Source organism: Phoca vitulina, unplaced genomic scaffold (assembly GCF_004348235.1).
Source record: "Phoca vitulina isolate PV1807 unplaced genomic scaffold, GSC_HSeal_1.0 scaffold1, whole genome shotgun sequence".
NCBI classification, from domain to species: Eukaryota; Metazoa; Chordata; class Mammalia; order Carnivora; family Phocidae; genus Phoca; species Phoca vitulina.
The window spans coordinates 55874759-55896255 of NW_022589704.1; the positions used below are offsets into that span (position 1 = coordinate 55874759).

The 21497-nt window shown below is 34.5% G+C and overlaps 1 protein-coding gene across 3 annotated transcripts in view; it reads right to left on the minus strand.

Annotated features, from left to right (window-relative positions):
• MTX2 (metaxin 2) overlaps positions 1–21497 on the minus strand; it is a 61837-nt gene that overhangs the window by 21215 nt on the left and 19125 nt on the right. For all 3 annotated transcript variants that reach the window (XM_032407589.1, XM_032407600.1, XM_032407579.1), the window contains exons 2-3: positions 16288–16335; positions 15025–15071 (exon numbers count right to left, since the gene is read on the minus strand). In XM_032407589.1, coding sequence (XP_032263480.1) covers positions 15025–15071; positions 16288–16335 — 95 coding nt within the window. The remainder of the gene's footprint in view (positions 1–15024; positions 15072–16287; positions 16336–21497) is intronic.

Genomic DNA, 21497 nt, shown 5'->3' on the forward strand with positions numbered 1-21497 from the left:
TTTTTTAAACACACATACATATACACAGAACACAGTACCCAGTACCTGACTTCTAAACCCTGAAATTTAATAAGCTTGATGTAGTTTCAACATATTGAATAAATTAATGAAATTCATAACATCAAAAAAACTCATTGAAGGGATGTTGATACATTTTTTTATTTCCTTAAAAAAAAAAAAGAGTAATACCAGATAATGGATAACCAGTTAAACATGAAGAACTGAAGTTACACGTTTATCTCTGCAATCTTTCAAAAATTCTACTAAAATAAGGACACCTGGGTGGCTCATTAATTTCGGCCTAGGTCATGGTCTTGGGGTCAGCCCCACATAGGGCTCTGCACTCCTTGGGGAGTCTGTTTGAGATTCTCTCTCTCCCTCTGCCTTTGCCCCTCCCCCCCCACACATTTTTCTCTCTCAAATAAATAAATCTTTAAAAAAAAAAAAAACTCTACTAAAATAACAGTGAAGAAATAGAAAACTGATAAAACCAGAATGACACAAAGAAAGGGGAGAGGTGACCAAAGCCAACCAGAGAGGTCTGCCCATTTCTGTCAGATGAAGAACAGACTCAGCAGGGCAGAGGAAGCTAAAACCTATGAATATGCAGAGGAAAAACAATCAATGCATCCACATCACAGAAACTAGGAGATTCCAAAACTGGAGGCACCAAGTACCACAGAAGGCAGAGGTGAGGTAAAGAACTAAAAATAAGAGTGGCTGAAAGTCTGTATAAGCATCACACAACTAGACCGCCCCCCAACCTGGTAGGAGACAGAGGTTCATTTTCTGGAAGAAACCGAAACAGAGAGACTCCTGACTCAAGTCTCAAGAATAGCAGAGGGCACCGGGTGGGTGGGGGTAGGGGTATCACACTGAAAAGAGAAAGGCTAAGGGAAAGTGCACACATTGACTGAAGAGACCCACAGCACCCCTCTCCCTCTCAGCTCCCATACACTGGCAACCAAATTAAGTCCCTCCAAGATAAGAGAGATAACTGTAGAAAAGCCCTACAAATGCTGATAGTTTGGGTAGGGGTGGGGGAGGGTGGGATAGTAACCAACAAAAATAGCAGCTCACTGTGCAGTCTACAGTGAAGCCTACATGTCATTTCCCTCATCTCCCCATCAGCTTCTTTTTTTTTTAAGATTTTATTTATTTGACAGAGAGAGAGAGAGAGAGAGAGTGAGCACAAGCAGGGGGAGTGGCAGGCAGAGGCAGAAGGAGAAGCAGGCTCCCCACAGAGCAGGGGGAGCCCGATGTGGGACTCAATCCCAGGACCCCGGGATCACGACCTGAGCCGAAGGCAGTCGCTTAACCAACTGAGCCACCCAGGCGCCCTCCCCATCAGCTGTTTAGTGCCTCGCTCTTAAATATAAACTGTTAGCACAGACCAACAGATATTTGAGGAAAGCCTGCAACATAAAATTTAGAGCAAAAATAAGCCACAAAAAAGGAATTGACAGGAAAGAAAAAAGAGCAGAGAAAAGACAACTTTAAAGAAAAATTTAATAGTTAATATTTATTGAGCACTTACTACCATGTGCCAGGTACTTGCATAAGAGCTTTGCCCAAGAGGTAGGTACAACAAATATGCCTATTTAATATGGGAACACACAAACATAAAAAGAGTTTAAGGGATCTGATCACAGCATATAGGAAAGAAGAAAGGAAAGAAGGGAGGAAAGAAGGGAGAGAAGAAAGGAGAGAAAGGAAGAAAGAAAAGAAAGGGGAAAACAGAAAAATGAAAAGTGAAGCATACAAAGGACTGAGCAAATAGATGACATTCATGTCTCAACAGCAACTCCCAAAGCTCGATGGTAATACAAGGCCTTCAAAATGCTAAGAAAAAAATCTTGCCAACCTAAAATTCTACATGTGGTCAAGGTATTAATCAAGTGTGGAGAAAGAATAAAAATAGTATCATATAAGCAAGGTCTTTAAATTTTTATTTCCCGTGTACCCTTTCTCAGAAAGCTAATGAAGAATGTGCTGCACAAAATAAAAATAATGAACCAAAAAAAAAAAAAGAATACAGGATCCAGAGAATAAGGGATCCAACATAAAAGAAAATACCTTAAATCCTAGATTCAAAAGTTGTTACTGTAAATAACAATGCTGCTGCTTTGATTGGATTATAAAACTAGCAGCTTCAATGCTAGGAAAACCCTTTCAAATGTTGTACATAACAGAATATCAGGAACACAGGCAGGGATCCTATTATAGCAATCTTTCAGTAATATGGTGGCAAGCTTCTGATTCTTCTTGCTCCTCCTTTCAGATACCTCTGTCTTCTAAAACTAGCATTTACTATTGTAATTCCCAGTTACGTGCCAGATAATGATTATCAGCTCAATAAATGAATGCATAAACATGAAAATCTGAAAATACATCAAATCACAAAATGAAGACTAAGGAAGTCTAAAACTCAGTAAATTTTCTAGTTCTAATCCTATGTGAATTTTTTTAATGAAGCAACAGAAACTTCTGATAATAAAAACATTTTTTAAAAGACTGCTTAGTCAAAATTCAAAACACAAAATTTATACTCAACCAGTGGTTGGAGTATAAATCAATGCAATCTTTTACAAGGTTAGTTTGGCAACAGCTACAAAAATCCTAAATGTACATATCTTTTGACACCACAATTGTATTGCTAGAAATACATGAACATATCTGCATAAAATTTCATAAGATATATGTAACGATATTCATGCCTAAACCCTACTTTAGTATACTTATAATATTTATACTTAGAATAATAATAACAGTACCTAATATCCATCAATAAGAGACTGATTCTATAAACTACAGTGAATCCATCAATGGAGTATTTGTAGTCTTCAAAAAAGAATGGGGTCACTCCTCAACTACTCCTCATACTAAACTCCAAAAGACATTTCTCATCTGCAATCTTCTCTAAGGGCTACTGAATGACATGAGACAACATACACCATATGCAGAATTGCTTTTTGTGTTATTTTTTTTCTAAAGCCCTGGAGCAAAACATTAAAACACAACTCAGTAAGGCCTGCAAAAGGCTAATTTATCTGGTCTAATGCATAGCTTCCTGTGAACTAACTTGATAGGAAGACACAATTCTGATTATCTAGAAGAATGAATGGAAAGCATTTATGCATTCATCCACATACTTGATACAGATTTACTAAGCAGCTACTATGTATCACAACTGTTCTAGGCACTGAGAGAAGAGCAGTGAACATAAATTCTAGGCCTTCATGGAGTTCACATTCCAATGGAGACAGATGATAAGCAAACTAGAAAATATGTATGGTGATCCCTGCTACTTAGAAATACAAAGCAGTATGAAGGTCCTGCTGTTATATGTAGAGTGGTCAGATAAGGGCTCACCAGTAAGGCAACATTTGAGCATAAATCTGAAGAAAGTTAGGGAGCAAGCCATGTATATATCTAAGAGAAGAGCAGTCCAAGTTCAAAGGCGCTCATGCAGTCTTATGCTCCAACTGGTGTGTCTGAGGAACAAGACCAGTCTGACAAAGCAGATTAAGGAAGTGAGTGTTAAGAGATGACATCAAAGATAACCAGGAGATCATGTAGGACTTCCAGATAATTTTAAGGATTCTGACCTTTACTTTGAGTGAGATGAACAATCATACGAAGGTGCTGAGCTGAAGATTGCTGGAATCTAATATTTTAAAGGATTACAAGCAGCTATACAAAGATTAGACTGTAGAGAGTAGAAGAACAGAAGCAGAAGCACTAGTCAGAAGGATTCTGCAACAATCCAGGCAAGAAATGACGGTGGCCTGGATTAAGACAAGAGTGCTGAAGGGAACAAGAAGTCAGATTCTGGCTGTATTTTTAAGCTAGGGCCAAAAGGTTTTGCTGACAACTGGCTGTGAATATAGGAAAAAAGAGAGGACTCCAAAGATGGCTCAAAGTTTCTGACATAAACAACTAGAATAATGGAACTGCCATTTACCAAAATAGAAAAAACTGTGGGATGAGCAGGTTTTGGTGGGAAGAGGGAGACTTGGGAGTCTTTAAGATGGACTTCTCTAATATCACTTAGCAGACAACTCTGCTCTCTTTTCAAAGACCTGGTCACTAAGGCACAGTTACATGCTTTGAAACCATATAAGCAATTCTACTCAAATGTTGAGAAGCCCAACCTTAAAGGCCATCCTCATTTCTTTTGTGGAAGAGGTGACAAAAGTACCTACAAATCCGCATAATCTTTGTCAATATTTTCCTGCAAGTATGGTAGTATTGAGGTGTTAAGAAAAGGGTAGAGCTATTATTATTATGCTGAATAAAAACACAACCAAAAACAGTTGTTATCTTTGATTTCTTCTGTCCCCTGCATCTACAGCCCACTAAGTTTAAAAACTGAAAAGTCAATATCCAAAACATAAAAAGAACTAACATAAGTTAACATCAAAAAAAAAAAAAAAAAAAAAACACAAATAATCTGGTTAAAAAGTGAGAAGGGGGCACCTGGATGGCTCACTCGGTTAAGTGTCTGACTCAATTTTGGCTCAGGTCATGATCTCGGTCATGAGATCGGGCCCCACGTTGGGCTCCATGCTGGGCATGGAGCCTACTAAAAAAATTTTTTAAAAAAAGAAGAAAAATAGAAATCCTCTGTATCAATTTTAAGAGTCAATAAGGAACGATAAGGCTTAACAGAGCAGCAGTCTTGAGAATCTCAAGTTCCTTTACCTCATAAGCTTTCTCATTTCTAAAATGAATACAATTAATTAGGCAGATTAACTGAGGTACTAATATGTAAACATTTTATATACTATCTGGCACATAGTAGTTCAATAAATATAAGGTATTATTAAGATTAACAGTAATAATATTAGTAACAATACTCATTTACCCATTTGTAAAGGAAGAAAGACTGCTTAACCTTCATGATTTCAAAAGAAAGTTGACTTCACTTATTACCCTTTAATACCTCCTTAAGAAAAAAAGATAATTTCCTTTATAATCAAAATAGTAAAATTGTGCATAAAATTAAAAAATCCCTAAATAGTTATTAAAAGGATAAATAAGGGAACAGAACCAAAAGTACTTTTTTAAAGAATAATAAGGTAAAGAGTAAATAATATGATTTCTATGACTGCAGTATGTACCTTATATAAAACCTTTTAAACAAGGCAAAAATAAGTGAATAAAGATGTTTTGATATTAACATAAACTTTTACTTTATGAATAATTTTTCAAAGTCACACATACTGATGAAACTGATAAATGAACTGATAAAAGGCCTCCAGAATGTAAGCTCTGTTAGCACACACTGACCATGTCTATCTTGTTCACTACTTTATCCTCAGCATACCATAGGCTCTCATGTAACATTTGCTCAATGACTAAGTCATAGGTATTCACAATAATAAATGAAAACATACCTAAATTTGTAGAAAACTAGTAAGCTACAACAAACATTAGTATTTTGTTATTTTATGGAACCAAAACTCACTGCATTAAAAAGTTAAATGTAACTCCTGTTAAATTCAGAGTTATTTTTAAAAATCAATAAAATGACAAATATATCCATAAGCAGGTAACGTTTTAGAAAAACAGTAACAGGAATTTAACTTAAAAAATTATCAGAAACCGCAATTCAATGAGCATAAACAGCTTTAAATAGAGCAAATCTGGTAACAAAAACATGAAATGAACAATGAAAAGAGAACATATGAGACAGATCACATCAGAGAATAAATCTCCCTTAACACAACTCTCACCTGAAAACTACTTTTGAATATCTGACTCAACTTTAGATACATCAACATCTGACAGCTGTAGAAAAAAAATCAATTCACAAAGAAAGCAACAAAAAAAAGATAACCAGAATAGGAAAAGATACAAGCTCTCCCTGTTAGAATTAAATATAAATAAAAGTAAGTTGTAAGGTCAATATTAAGTATAAGGAGCTATAAAATAGTCAAAGGCACAGAGAATAATTCCTATAACCCAAGAACCTAAAGCAATACCAGTCACATATTTGGCACTCAATAACGAACAGTTTGGGAGTAAAGAAAGGAAACTACCTTTTTTTTGAGCTCCTATAATGAGCGTTTTATTATTTACAGATAAATACTCCCAACTGAGAAAAACAACACAACAACAACAAAATCCAACAAATTTTAAATTCTTAGGACAAGCTAAATAGCAGACGGCAGGGATATGTAAAAAATAGAAATTCTCATTTCTAAAATGAATACAATTAATTAGGCAGATTAACTGAGGTACTAATATGTAAAACTAACTAATATGTAAAAGTAGAAGAACAGAATGTAAATTTGAGGCCATACACTAGCCTGTGTATATGTATTCATTGTGATAAACTAATAGTAACTCAACATTGGATCATTTACCAATAAACAGCACCAACTACCTTCTTTCCTCTTCTTTATTCCAAAAACAAAATGAACATTTACTTGTCTTACAAATTAAATACATAAGAATACTCTTTGTATTTAAGCAATAAAATCAACATTGCTTGCCAATAAAAATATAAAAATACTACAAAATTTTAAAGAATTGTTCTTGAATGTTTAAAAGATTAGGTGCCTTACACAGATTAATATTACGGAATTTAAGGGATTATAAACATAGCTTAGCTTCTAAATGTATGTAGATCCCATTAACAAAGTTATCCAAATTCTAGATAGGGAAACAAGCAATTTTCAGTCTAACCATGTAAAGCTATCCTTAGAAAGCAGACTTTGGATTTTCTTCTTTAGGACAGAGCTCCTATTCATTTCATAATTAAATTTGAAATATTTCACACAAGAATTCACTAAGGACTATTCTAAAGCATGCAATTTCAGGGCACAAAATGAAAATGGTTCTGAATTTTAATTCGTATCTTATTCTACCAGGACACAAAAAAAAAAAATCTGTGATGACAACCAAAGAATTACTTTCCACCTTACTGAAGAAGCATGTTTTAAAATTAAAAACCATGCACAAATCTACCTACAAAATGATTCATTTTTTATATCAAACAGCTGCAGACCCTGTAATTGAAATAATGTATCTAAGGTTACAATGAAAAGTGTTAGGTATCATTCCTGAAGTGACAGATTAAGTTCCTAATCCAGTTAAAGTAATAGCCATATTTGTAGTTTAACATAAATTAAGACCTTAATTATATTTGTGACTATTTTAAACAAAATAACAAATTCCTTTGTACCTGAGAATGTAATTTATAGCAAAGCCAGGTTCATTTTCCAAACCAATCTATTTCACACTGAGGAAGTACCCTGGTATAATGGTGTAATGTAATTCTTGTTGTGGAATGTTGAAAGAGTAGGTACACTAAGAGCACAGAAGAGGTTTGAAGATAAATGAAGATGCTATTCATTCAAGGGTAATTTCATCTTAGAACTATATGAAAGATGTTTCGTTCACACAGGCTAGTGTATGGCCTCAAATTTAAGTGTATTTTCAGCTCAAATATAATGCTGCTAGATCGATTATGCTGATACTGTATATCTAATAATGAAGAATCCTAGCCCTTTTCTGTTTAAAAAAGAGACTGCCATTTTTTCATCTTACTGCTATGTCTTCATTGTTCTGTTTAACAGCAACAAATTTTAAAATCCTGCTCGCTATTTACTTTTTAAACAGAAAAGTATATGGTTGATATTCTAACTTGCAATCTCTCCTGACCGCAGGAAAGTGCATTTTTGCTAAGTTAAATACTTATGTTAGTAAACCATTACCCTGCAAAATCATTTTATTTCACTATTTACTAAAAATGACAACTCTAATAGCCACCTAATTCTATTTTGAATATGCTTCATTTTTACAAATCCTATAAGACTAATTTAAATATTTTGTATATACCATACCACTTATGTTGAGTAATTAATATTAATACTGAAAATGTTTTTAATCTGCTAAATTCTGTTTGTAATTTAAGTTCAATTTTAATTATCTCAATTTAAATTATCTTTTCTGAAGATCATATTTTATATATTTAAATTCTTCCAAGTTTTATAAGCATAAATCATCAAAATACTTTAATACTGCTGGTATATAAAAGGTGATATAAGACATTCAGTCTGAAGAATTTAAATTCAGTGATATCAAGAAAACATCCTACAGCCTCCATTTTTCTCATTTTACTAAAATTCTACTGAAAAGGATTTTACAAGTCCCCTTATGTAATAAACATTCCCTAAATTCTCTCTACCTCTAAGCTTTCCTTTCCTTCTTCTAATCCTGAAAGTAAATACAGAAGCCTCATTTTGCAGAGGATGATCAAAATGAAGGGATGAACAAACTTCAAAAAACTTTTATGCTCCATGAAACTTTAACTTACATCAATTTTAAAAATGTTTTTCATAAAACAGTATTCTCATAATTCTCTATTAAAACACATACAGTGGTGGCATCCTACTTGGTACACTGGTGGCATCCTACTTGGATTTTTATCAGGTTTGAACACTTAAAAAAATTGTATATAACCATGAACAACTTGTTTAAAGAAAAAATGTATCCAACCAAACTGAAAATTCAAAATCATTTCCTCTACAATTCTCAAGGTAAGCTGTCCACAGCAGCCATCTGAATGACAAGACATGTTTACAGTGGATGTATTTTCATAATCACCGTTATTTCTCCAATGGCACAAATGACTCACAGTCCAAAGGAGAGAGAGATACTCCTCTCTCCTGCTCTTCCCAATCACTACAGGAGGATATTATCATTTAACTGCTAATTAATATGTCTACCTAAAAGGCATCATTTGCTAAAAGGAAAAAGCAAGGGTCAGCTAACAATTTATCAGCAGATGTGACATGTAAGTGTTCATGGCCCAGAATTAATAGGGCCTATAAAAATGCTGACTTTTTTAAATGAGACAACATATTCAACAGAAAAAAATAGTTTTTTTGTTGTCTGCCCTTTCATTTTTAGAGACTGAGTATTCATTCACAAAAAGTACGGGAAAATGAGAATATTAAGTAGAATAGTGATACTTCCCTTAACCTGAGCTTAAATGTTACTTACAGGAAGTGAGTATAAAAACTGAGTAAGTAAAAAGTAGCATTCTCTTTTATGCAGCATTCTAATAATGACCATCAGTTTGAGACACTCTCTAAAAATAAATTCAAACTTTTACAAAAGATTAAGCCATACAAAAAAGGAAAACAGGTTTCTTTTTAAATTGGCTTCCTATAATAAATAACATCCTTTCTAAAACTTATTAGAAAGTAACAATTTTATTATATACATTCATAAAATATGCTATTGCTATTTCTATTGCTTTCACTTTTTTCAAAAGAATTTCTCATTTATTATCTAACTTGAGCTTCACAATAACTGATAATATAGGTAAAACAGCCTTTATCACATTTCAGAGATCCAAAAGCGGAGACACGTTTATCTTTCACATCTTAAAGTAATCTATAAACTGTAAGATATAACTTGCTAGGAAATGTCAGAAATGATTTTCGAATTCAATGTCCACTTATGTTTGAATAAAAATTCAAAGATCTGTGTCCCTGGACTGAACTGATGCTATGCAACAAAGTATTATAAGCATGAATTCTTGACTCTAGACTCCCCCCTGGGTTTGCATTCCAGCTCTACCAAGTACCACCCATGTAAGTTTGAGCCACTTGCTTAACCTCTTCACTTTCACTTGCTAATCGGTAAAACAGAAATACTACTACTACCCGCCTCTTAGAGTTGCTGTGTGTGAAAGTTACCTATGATACATAAAGGTACATTTAACAAGACCTGGCACATGGAGTAAGTGCTGTGTACATTTTAGCTTCAGTTATTATTGTTGTTCTTACTAACATTACCTGCAGAATGCGAATTATAATAGCACCTACCCCTTAAGTTGTCTTAAGGATTAAATGAGCTAATAAGAATTAAGTGCTCAGCATAGTGATGAGCACATGGTAGGTACTCAACCATTATTGCTGTTATTGTCTGTTTACACCTCCACACTCTGTGGGCTCTTTGACCTTGGGAAAAGCTCTTTAGTTCCAGTTTCCACAAATGAGGTGCATAATAGTCCCCTACACCAGGGTTAAGGTAAGGATTGAATGAGATACTTCACATAAAAGCTCTCAGTAGAATGCCTTAAACAATTAAAGTATTCAATAAAAACTCACTTTTAAAACAAATCTTATTCAGCATTCTTAAAAAAAATACTTTGTTTGAATTAAGTTTTTTAGGTATGGCATGAATGTTACACAAATTCAAGTATGTCCCCCCCCAAAAAAATGTTTTAAAGATTTTATTTATTTATTTGAGAGAGAGAGCACGTGAGCTGGGGGAGGAGCAGAGGAACAAGGAGAGGGAGAGAGACAAGCAGACTCCCGCACTGAGTGCAGAGCCCAACAAAAGGCTCCATCCCACGATCCCAAGATCATGACCTGAGCCGAAACCAAAAGTCGGACGCTTAACCGACAGAGCCACCCAGGTGTCCCTCCAAAAAAATTTTTAAACCTAAAATTTATTCTAATTACTTCAGTGTGTTTAGGCATTATAAAGCCTGCAAGCTTCCATTCCTCCTGCTGACATTGATTATACACACTTCTGTCAATGAGTAGGAGAGAAGGAAATAATAACCAACATTCATTGCATATTTGCATTGTGCCAAGTACTTTTCTAAGTACTTTACATATATTATCACATCCAATCCTTATGACATACAATAAAATAGCTGTTACTATATCTCCGTTTTACAGATGAGGAACAAAGAGTAATGTTTTAAGGTATACTGTATTTGGAAGAGACCAACTCCCATTTCACTTGGTAAAGCTACTATAAAAGACAGCATATACCAAATCAGTAAAGTCATAAACTTGAAGAAAATAAGACATTTTACTCAGAAAAACTGAAGGGAAGTTCATATGCATTTGCTCATACTGTATTTCTAGATATGTGCTGTTCAATACAAGAGCCATCAGCTACACGTGGCTACTGAGCACGTGAAATGCAGCTAGCACAAATTGAGATGTGTTCTAAGTGTAAAATACACATCAGATTTTGAACTTAATAGAAAAAAGTAAAACATCCCATTAATAAATTCTGTACTGATCACATGTTAAAATGGTAACATTTGGATACACTGGGTTAAATAAAACATGATTAAAATTCATTTCATCGGGGTTTTTTTACATTTTTTAATGGGACTACAAAATTTTTAACTACATATGTGGCCAACATTATATACACTACATATCTATTGGACAGTGGTTCAAGTTTAGGAGGTGAGAGAGTAGTAACAGAATTATTTTTTTTTTAATTTAAAAAATAACAGATTTATTGACATATAATTTATATACCATACAATTTATCTTTTTATTGAAGTGTTCAGTTCGATTTTTAGTATATTCATAAAATTGTGCAACTATCACCACTGTCTAATTTTAGAACATATTCATCACCTCAAAAAGAAACCCTGTACCCATTAACAGTTATTCCCAATACCTTTCACTTCCTCTTTCTACCTCTCCCCAGCTCCTGGCAACTACTAATATACTTTCTCTCTCTGTGGATTTGCCTGTTCAGTAACAGAGTTATTATCAAAATTCTTTTCCCAATTACACACACACAAATTGATTATACAGTATGCACATACTGCTCCACACACCCACACACACACACACACACACACACACACACACACACTCTGCTCATGAGAACCAGAGGAACATGCTACGCTAATACTACACTATATTCAACATACAAGATTGTTATATGACTAGACAAACACTTCAGGTAATACCAATACTTTGTGGATGAGGGGGAAAAAGTAAATCTACAAGGAAATAACAGCCATGGGGGAAAAATTTATTTTCTTTTAAACTGAAATCATAAGGGTTCCTTTAATCAAAAAAGATCTAACCACTTAGTTCCAGGAATATAATAAATGCCAAGTCTATGTGGTAGGTAAAATTTAAATTTCCTGATGGCTTAACTGGCAGACTATTAAAATATCTGATGCTTGATATCTGGTATCTTCTAGAAAATATCCAATTTATGGATACCTGTCACATTGTTTTGATCAATTTTACACATTTAACTGATTTTTCTAAATGGATACTGGTCCACTATATAGAAGAAAATTACTCCATAAAGTTTACATCAGATATCTGGAAAAGTCACATTTATAGTCATGGCTACTATCAGCTGTCAAGTCAAAGAATATTGAAGAAAACTAAGAATTTTTAATATATGCTGGTTAATTTATCATCTAGGTGACATATGTAGGATAACAAAAAAATTGAAATGGTTAAGCAAATTCTGCATTTTAAAGGTTCTTTTTTTTTCTGGTTTTATTGTTAATTATAACTATGATTTGAGAAGCCATGGTGAGAAAGTAAATTAATAGGAACCATAAAAACAGAGTTGCTGAATAAAGTACACACTAAGATTTCTTTTCTCTTCCCTTCCCCAGATTACTTAAAACATTATTATTATTTTTTTAATGATAACATACTGTTATCTTGGTTTGTACTGAAAACTAGTTCATTCCAGGGCTTCTCAACATTGACACTATTCACCTTTGGGGCTGGGTAATTTTTTGTTGTGGAGGGACTGTCCTGTGCATTGTAAGCTGTTTAACAGCATCCTGGCATTTACCCAGTAAATGCCAATAGCACCCTCCCCAACAGTTATGACAACCAAAAATGTCTAAACACTGTCAAATGTCTTCTGTCAGGTAGAAATCTCCTTCAGTTAAGAACCACTGTTCTATTCCTTCTCAAAATACCTTTCTACTTGGTGAAAATTACATCAGTAATTTTAGGGTCTTTTCATAGGAGATCCCCAAATAGCTTCAGCAAGGAGATCAGTAAACCCCCTGAAACCATATGCAGAATAGCTTAGGTATGTGTCTATTTGTGTGTGTATGCTAGAATGTTTTCTGGAGAAATGTTTCACAGTTTTCATGAGGTCCTGAAAGAGTTGTCCCAAAAATGGCAATTAAAAAAGGGTTAAGAATTAGTGTTTCAACTAAAATATTCACTGTGTTAGAAAGCTATTTTTTTCAAAGATAAACATCGAAAATTCTATTTTATACACAGCAAATAATTTGTTTGTGCTTTCAGTTATCAGGCGAAATTGCTTTTACCACACTTATAAACCTTTCATTTAACAAACATTTACCGAGTGCATCTGGTATGCTACACCCTGTGTTATTAGTATCTGAAAGCCAAATTTAAATTCATCCTCACCAAAAAAAGAAAAAGATTAATAGCAGTATAATGTCCACATTTATTGCATATAATCAACTGAGAATTTCTGCTTCTCAAAAGTTAACATAAGAAAAAAAATTCACTAGTTATAATTGTAGTATCTAAAGATAAAATAAAGGGGGGCATCCAGGTGGCTCAGTTGTTTAAGCGTCTGCCTTCAGCTCAGGTCATGACCTCAGGGTCCTGGAATCGAATCCCACATCAGGCTCTCGGCTCAGTGGGGAGTCTGCTTCTCCCTCTCCCTCTGTGCTTTCCCTCTCTCTCAAATAAATAAATAAAATCTTTAAAAAAATAAAAATAAAACAAAGGTAAATAAATAAAATATATGTAATTTACATTTTTGGTAAAAAGATTTAAAATAAATCTAAAAGAAAGAAACTTAACTACTCATAGATACTCATATGAATAAATTATTGTCCAAATACACTTCTTTCCATCCTTTCCTTCTTTCCCTGCCTTAATAAAAACAAAGATATACTGAATGACATGCTATCAGACACAGTAACTAAACGCAGAGAATATCAAGTTGCATAAAAAAATGTGAGATGACCCAAGTGCTTACCATCATGCCTAGAACACAGCAAAAGCTCACAGGCTTTTCTCTTGCCTTTCTTTCTGTCCTCCAGAAGCTCACAGTCCCATCTCCAAAAATGCCACATGTCTTAGGTTTCTCTTTTAAGTTATTTTAGTGCTGCACAATAAAATCCTCTTTGTGACTCAAACTATGTAAGCTAACACTAATAACAGCTATATATGCAAAATGTTTGAATAATTTTAATTCTATAATCTCCATAAACATTTCTCTCCCTTTTTCTTTAGTAAATTGTGGTGTATTCATACAGTGGGATAACATATATCAATAAAAATGAGTAAATCAGAGGTATATCTATCAATACGGACAAATATAAAAAACCAAGTCAAGTACCAAAAAAACAAACACATACAATTTGTTAAATTTACATGAATTAAAAAAGCAATCTATAATACTAGTTATTTTTGTTCCCTTCTTATGTATGCATAAGTTATCTATAGTCCCATCATATGATAAGCAAATTCAGGATAAAGAAAGAGAAGGAAGAGGGAAACAGAATCAGTGAAGATTATACAGAGCCCTTTAGCAATATCTGGAAAGGTTTGTTTTTTTTTTTTTTTTAAGTTTTTATTTTAATTCCAGTTCGTTAATATACAGTTTTTAAAGCAACTATTAGTTTTTAAAGCAAATAATCCCTAAGTATTCTATTCTTCCTGTGGTGTAGGTTAAAGTTTACAGGACCACTAACCTTTTTTGCATTATACAACTGTGGTATACAACATAAAGAACTACTGCATTCAATAAGTGGTTTGGGAATAAGAGACACTGATGTAATCAATAAATATATAAGGAATAGCTAGAGAAGAGTATGTCTGCTTCAAGATTAACAAATGGATTAGGCTAGAATGAGCACAGTGAAAGAATGATGCTTAAAAATATGTGGTAAATAAATCTTTACAAATAAGCTAGAAAATAACTGTGTCCATAAATGAACGTATCACCACAAATAATCAATACCATATCTAGCCAAAATCTATACTACTAAGAGAATGTATCTAGCATATAAGTGATTTTTATAAAAAGAATGAAGACTTTTATTTTATATACTGACAACAATTAACTGAAAATATTAACATAATAAAATTACACTTCACAGAAGAGATGTTATATTGATAATGGTAAATCACACAGAAAAATCATAAACTGCCTGGAGAGGAAAAAATAATTGCAACTCAAAAGTGAAAATTATTACATTATTTACATATTTACCTGCACAGCAAGAGAAGCTGCATTGTCAGAAAGCAAAATTTGCTCCCCTGTGGAAATACAATGAAAGGTCTGAGTCAAAAGTGAGATTGCTACACAAGCAAAATATACTTATAAATATTTTTATTTTAAAACACTATTCCTATTTTTAAAAATAAAAGGTACAGCCTTTCACCAAAGTAACTATGAAGTTCTATATGAACTATTGGGTAATCATAATTCTGATTAAATTATCACAATATGTACATAACATAGACTATTTCCCCTAAAACTATTTGATCATTTTTCTCATTTTATCAACAATATTTAATGAAAATCACTCACTTAAAAACAAATTCGTTTTTCAACTTTTCAAGAAATATTATTCCTCTTCTTTTCATTAAAATTAAGTAAAATAGTATGTGCTCAAACCCCTCTAGTTAAAAGTAAAAGCATTCAAAATCATATAAAACCTGCTTGCAGTTAATATTGCACAGTGTGTCTAGGTCTGTCACACAAAAGAAAGATGACAAGTTTGCTGCAATAAAAATTCCATGCTTAGAAGACTAGGGCTGCTGCCTATTAGTCTTCATTACTTTGCAGTCTTCTGACAACTGCAGCAGGCTGCTGAGCCCCAAATGGGGTCCATAATGTGATCTGATGATATATGAAGAGCTGCTAAAGGAAGCCTGAACCATCCTAGCCTATACATTTTAACAGTTCCTTTTTACTGAGAGCCCACTTTACCACAGGACTTCAAAACTCTGCTGTGTCAGCTACTGGCGCAGTAAATGTGCCAAGTGCTCCTGCAACCAATCATTTTACATGGCCTACAGCAGCCCATATAATGAGTCCCTAATAAACTAAGGACCTTACAGGCCATGAATAGTTGCTTTACACTGGCACATACCAGTTGAGGCAAAATCTCCTTGACAAAGTATACAAGAGAAGCCCTTCTTTACGTTCTCTCAGAAGTAAATGATATTACTGAGGGGTTGTGGTTTTTTGGTATCAAATATATGTTTTTTTATTTATTTATTTAAAAGATTTTATTTATATATTTGAGACAGAGAGAGACAGAAAGCACAAGCAGGAGGAGGGGGGGCAGAGGCAGAGGGAGAAGCAAGCGGACTCCCCGCTGAGCAGGGAGCCCGATGTGGGGCTCCATCCCAGGACCCTGGGATCCACAACCTGAGCTGAAGGCACATGCTTAACCGACTGAGCCACCCAGGCGTCCCTAGATATATTTTTATACGTAGCCATTTTTAATTGTGAACAAGTACCTACCTTTCAGTTGCTGATATAAGGTAGCATTTTCAGGCCAAGGCTCTGCAGCTGTGGAAACAAGGCAGTGATAATTAGATATATAGGGCAAAAACATATCAATAACCAAATTAATAAGCACAAACATTTGCCTAGAGCATTTAAGTAAAGTCAATTGCCAAGGTTACCTTAAATATGGCAACTAATCACACCACCGTAGGTTGTATGGTATCCTGTATAAGTAGGTTAGATAATTTCTTTTAAATGCATGTTTGGTTTATTTGGTAGGGAGTTGTATTGTTGTTATTTTAACGGAGAAGAGGTGGAAGACATCTTGCCCAATCAAAAGTGAAAATTTAAAAACGAAAACAGCCTATATGCTACTCTTCCTTTAGCTCCCAAACACAGACATTCCAAAATGTTACTTACAAGATACTTAATTTGGGGGCGCCTGGCTGGCTCAGTCAGGACAGCGTGTGATTCTTGATCTTGGGGTTGTGAGTTCAAGCCCCATGTTGGTGCAGAGATTACTTAAATAAATAAATCTTTAAAAAAATAAGATACTCAACTTGATTCACTATCAAAAAAATAGTGAAACAATATTTTACTATAAACTTTAACAAATTTTCAAACGGATAACACTATATGAGAGAATCAAATAGATCTCTTTCAAGCTATGCATCTTTCCTTATAAGCTGGTAGTATTTATTTATTTAAAGATTTTATTTATTTATTCATGAGAGACAAGGAGAGAGATAGGCAGAGGCAGAGGGGGAAGCAGGCTCCCCGCAAAGCAGGGAGCCCGATGCGAGACTCAATCCCAGGACTATGGGATCACGACCTGAGCTGAAGGCAGACGCTCAACCGACTGAGCCACCCAGGCGCCCAAGCTGGTAGTATTTAAACATACAGAAGAACCCTGTTGTATTACAGAACATTCCATTACCTTGAACCCACCACCACCACTCCACAAAAACAAAGTGGAATAGCATGATGAAGCAGTAAGTACCTACAATGTAAAATAAAGCTAGTAAAACTAATATTAGGCCTGAAGTCAGACTTGACCATAACTCTCAACCTCTCATTGAGATGCACTAAACAGTCCAGGGAGTGGGGGGTAGGAACCCTTTAATTTGCTTTAACTCATACTTTAGAATGAAAAGGAAAAAAATCATATTATGATAAATTATAAATGCTACTTTTGGTTTGGTCTGGGCTATGCAAAATTAGACTCATATTTAGGGATACTACCACGAAAACTTCGAGCAAATAATGTACCATACATAGTTTTGTATGCTGTTGCTCATAATATTATACATATATATAAAAGCTACTGAGTTTCAACTCACATACCAAAAAGGCAGTAAAACTAAATATTTATTATGTTACTGTAAACTTGTAACAAAGCAGAATTTTAATAAGAACCCAATTAACCTCGGTAAATAGTTTTTAAAATAAAAGTCAAGGAAACAAAAACAAACTGACATCAGCAAATTATTAAAAAATAACCTTTTAGGATAAACTGTATAGTCAGCACACCTATACCATTTACATCTATATGAGAAACAATACAATGAGGTTCATTCGTTGTAAAATCCTACATCCCTGAAGATTCAATTATTTTTAAAAAGATTCAATTATATGCATCTAAATCTAATTAAAGCAATAAAGCATAAGAATAAAATTTACAAAAATTTTGAAGATACTGAAACTAAGTTTCTTGAGGGCACAGATGTGTCCCGTCTGTGTCTGCTACTCTGTACCGTGTTTTGCATACATTAATTGTGTGTGGAAAGAAAGATTAAATCTACCACTCTGTTCCCTCAACATTCTGGCTAATCAAAGTTTTACTGAACTTAATATTATATAAAGCAATGGGGTGTTCTAATTAAATATTCTGGCAATTTTAACTTATGGTTAGCTAGGTTTTATATGTACTAGACATGGATTACAAGTTTTCAAAACAATGGAATAACATACACTTAGCATTAAGCATATGCTCAATATAATTTAAGTATTCTCTGATTAATCAGAAGCTACTTTACTACTCAGCAATATAGCAGAGTTCTCATATAAGCAGCAATATGAGTTCTCAATGACCAGGTAAAAGTTAATTTATTATCACCACCATGGATTCTCCAGATCTAATACAACAGACATATGTGAAAGTAAAGAAACCTGATCACCAAATAAAAATAAAGAAGTTGCCTACAAATACTAAAATTTCTGTTATTAATAAGAATCTAAAGATGGAAACTGGGGTGAAGGGGTATGTTTTCCTTGATCCAGTATACAAAATATATTCCAACTCAGAATTTACTGTTGAAAATAAATACTCAGAAAGTAACTCTTCCAAAACATCTGATGTTATCTTCACAAATAGAACCTATCATTTAAAAAGAGAAGGCAAGTAGGTTGATATAACCCTATATATATATGTCAGTTTAGCAGCATGGCATTCCAGTTTATCCATGGACCAGGAGGCAAGAAATGGTGGTGGAGTATGCAAGGAATGATCAACTACCTATTTCACCCATGAGCAGCTCAAAGTATACAAACATCACCAATTTAAGTTCATCGCCTACATGAACCAGCTCAAATAATTACATTTTAAATATGACATGGGAGAAGAAATAACTAGAGTGTTATTCGATAGAGTGCCAAAAGTGAAAATCCTAAGTGTGTGGCATAGCAATGGATCTACAAACCAACCATGCAAGTATCTTTCCAGGAAATGAACTCTATTAACTGCCTTCATAAGTAAATCCATGAATCATGAACACTATTATCCACACATGACAAAGAACAATGCCTATTTCTTGATTTGGATAATATTAATTGAAGTTTTCTTTACCGAGAACACTATTACATGAAAGACAAAGTCCAAAAATGCAACTGCTTCCCTATTTCTCTTTCCCAAGGTTAGGCAAGTCAATACCCACCCCTTACTCCTGAGCACGTGAAAAAGAGGGAGATTAAGAATTTATAATTATAGTGCTAACAACAGACCTTAAAAATCTGTAGCATTTAAAAAGAAACATCTTAGACAATAATAAAACATTTTTATCTGTTACTAGTTTTACTTCCATTGACCTAAAACGTTTTAGACCATAAACTAATTCCATAGTGAACAAAATTTCGTGACTCATCTATGCTATTTTCAACTTCTACCACCAAAAACACTCCCAGCGTGAAGTGCCTTTTTAAACTTGCCTTTGGGAAAGACCAGCCTTAGAATACATACAGAAGGTGAAACTCAAAGCTTCTGAAAAAAAGTATGGTAGGAAATGGGGACCAAGAGAGACTGCTGTCCAATGTTGTCAAGGTACAAGATACTGGTATTATTAGCACATCAAAAGTAAACTTTATGCTTCCCACACATCAACAGTTGGTGTGGCTCTTGGAATAAAGATCAGATTCCTCAACTTGACCTTACACATCACCCTCTCTACCTCTCTACCTCTCTGGCCTCATCATAACTCCATTCCACCTACTCTACACTCCAGTCACACTGGCCTTCAGCCAGTTTCTGGATGCACCATGTTCCTTCCTGCCCCAGAGATTCATCTGTGCTGTATCTGGCCTGGAGCTATCTCCCACTCCTACTGTGTGTCAGCTCAAACATGCTGAGATGTTGGGCTGGCTTCCTGGATGTGCCACCTGAGCAACTGCACAGGGCCAGCGCTTAGAAGGGCTCTGCATTTAGCTTCATGTTCTGCTGTTAGTCTTGGAATTCTTTTAAACAAGGGGCCTCATGTTACCATTTTGCACTAGACCCTACACATTCTGTAGCCAGTCCTGTCCTCAGGGCAGCCTTTATTGACCCTCCCTGAATAGTTCAAATACTCTCTTTACAAGCTTGACAGCACGCACTGTCCTTTGTACCACTTACCACAGACAACAGTTTTACACTGATTTGAGGACTGATTATCTCCCCTAATAGAACATAAACATCATGAATCCAGTGTTCATTTCTGATCTTTGCTTACCACTTCATCCCCAGAACTTAGTACCTAATCAGTAAATGTTGGCAGAATAAATGTTGTTATTACCACTATCAGTACCATTATTAACTCTGTACTGTTTAGGCTAACAATGCAGCAGAGAAGATGAAGAAATCACACAACATGGCCAAAAAAGGGAAACTTGACCAGGAAAACTTTAATACTACAACCAAAAACACAAATATAAAAATACCAAGCAGCTGCCTAAATAGTTGGCAGAATCTAATTCCATAAACTAGTTCCCACTTGATATTACTGTTGTAGCCCTCCTAAGACTAACCCAAGGCCTTCAGTTATCTGACGTGTCATCTCAGTACTCCCCTTTCCACAGCCTACACCTCTCACCCAGGCACAACCACTTTTTAAAAACGTCCCCATCAATAAAAGATTTGAGCATTCAGACTCAAATAGATTTAGATATCATATGGTCAGTACTCCCAAGCCAACAAATCATGCACATTATAAAGCATATATGAAAAAAGAAATGAGAGTTAAAAAATAAATTGAAGTCCAAGCTCCAATACTTTCTTCCTATACTTCAAAGGACTGTCTTACGTACACAGGGGGTATACACCCCACTCCACTTTGAAAAACACTGCTCTAATTAAATAACTACTTATTTGACATTTTAGCAGGGAACCCAGCCGTTCATATACCGTTGAACAAAGATGAGTCCTCCTCTATTCTAGTGAAATCATCTTTTTTGACTATGAGAAAAGGTTGGAAAGAATACACACAAATTAATGGGGGGGAGGGGGGAATACAACAAGACCCTCCTATCCTACCAGAGTACCTAAAATTTCCCCTATATACTTCATACTTTCTCACCTTTGTGACTTTGCTCAACTTTTTCACCTCTGTCCAGAATACTCCCTGCACCACCACATACCCAAATCCTATACCTTTTTCAACACCAAGGTTAAATGCCACCTACATGAAGAAGGCTTTTGAACTGAACAAATTTAATTTCTCTTTTATCTATACTGTCCATAGCAGTTTGTACTTGTCTTATATTACTTTCTACTCTATTCTATTATTATGTCAATATTTTATCTTTCTCAGCAGTAAGTCCCTAGAATGTGAAAAATCCTACGGTCCTGAGACCTTACTTATTAAAGACTTGGCTTCTCAACTGCTCTAAACTGAATGTGGCATTTACAGTAATATATGTTAAAATATGAAATACAAATTAAGCTAGATTTAATTTTTTTGTCTAAGTAACATTTAAAG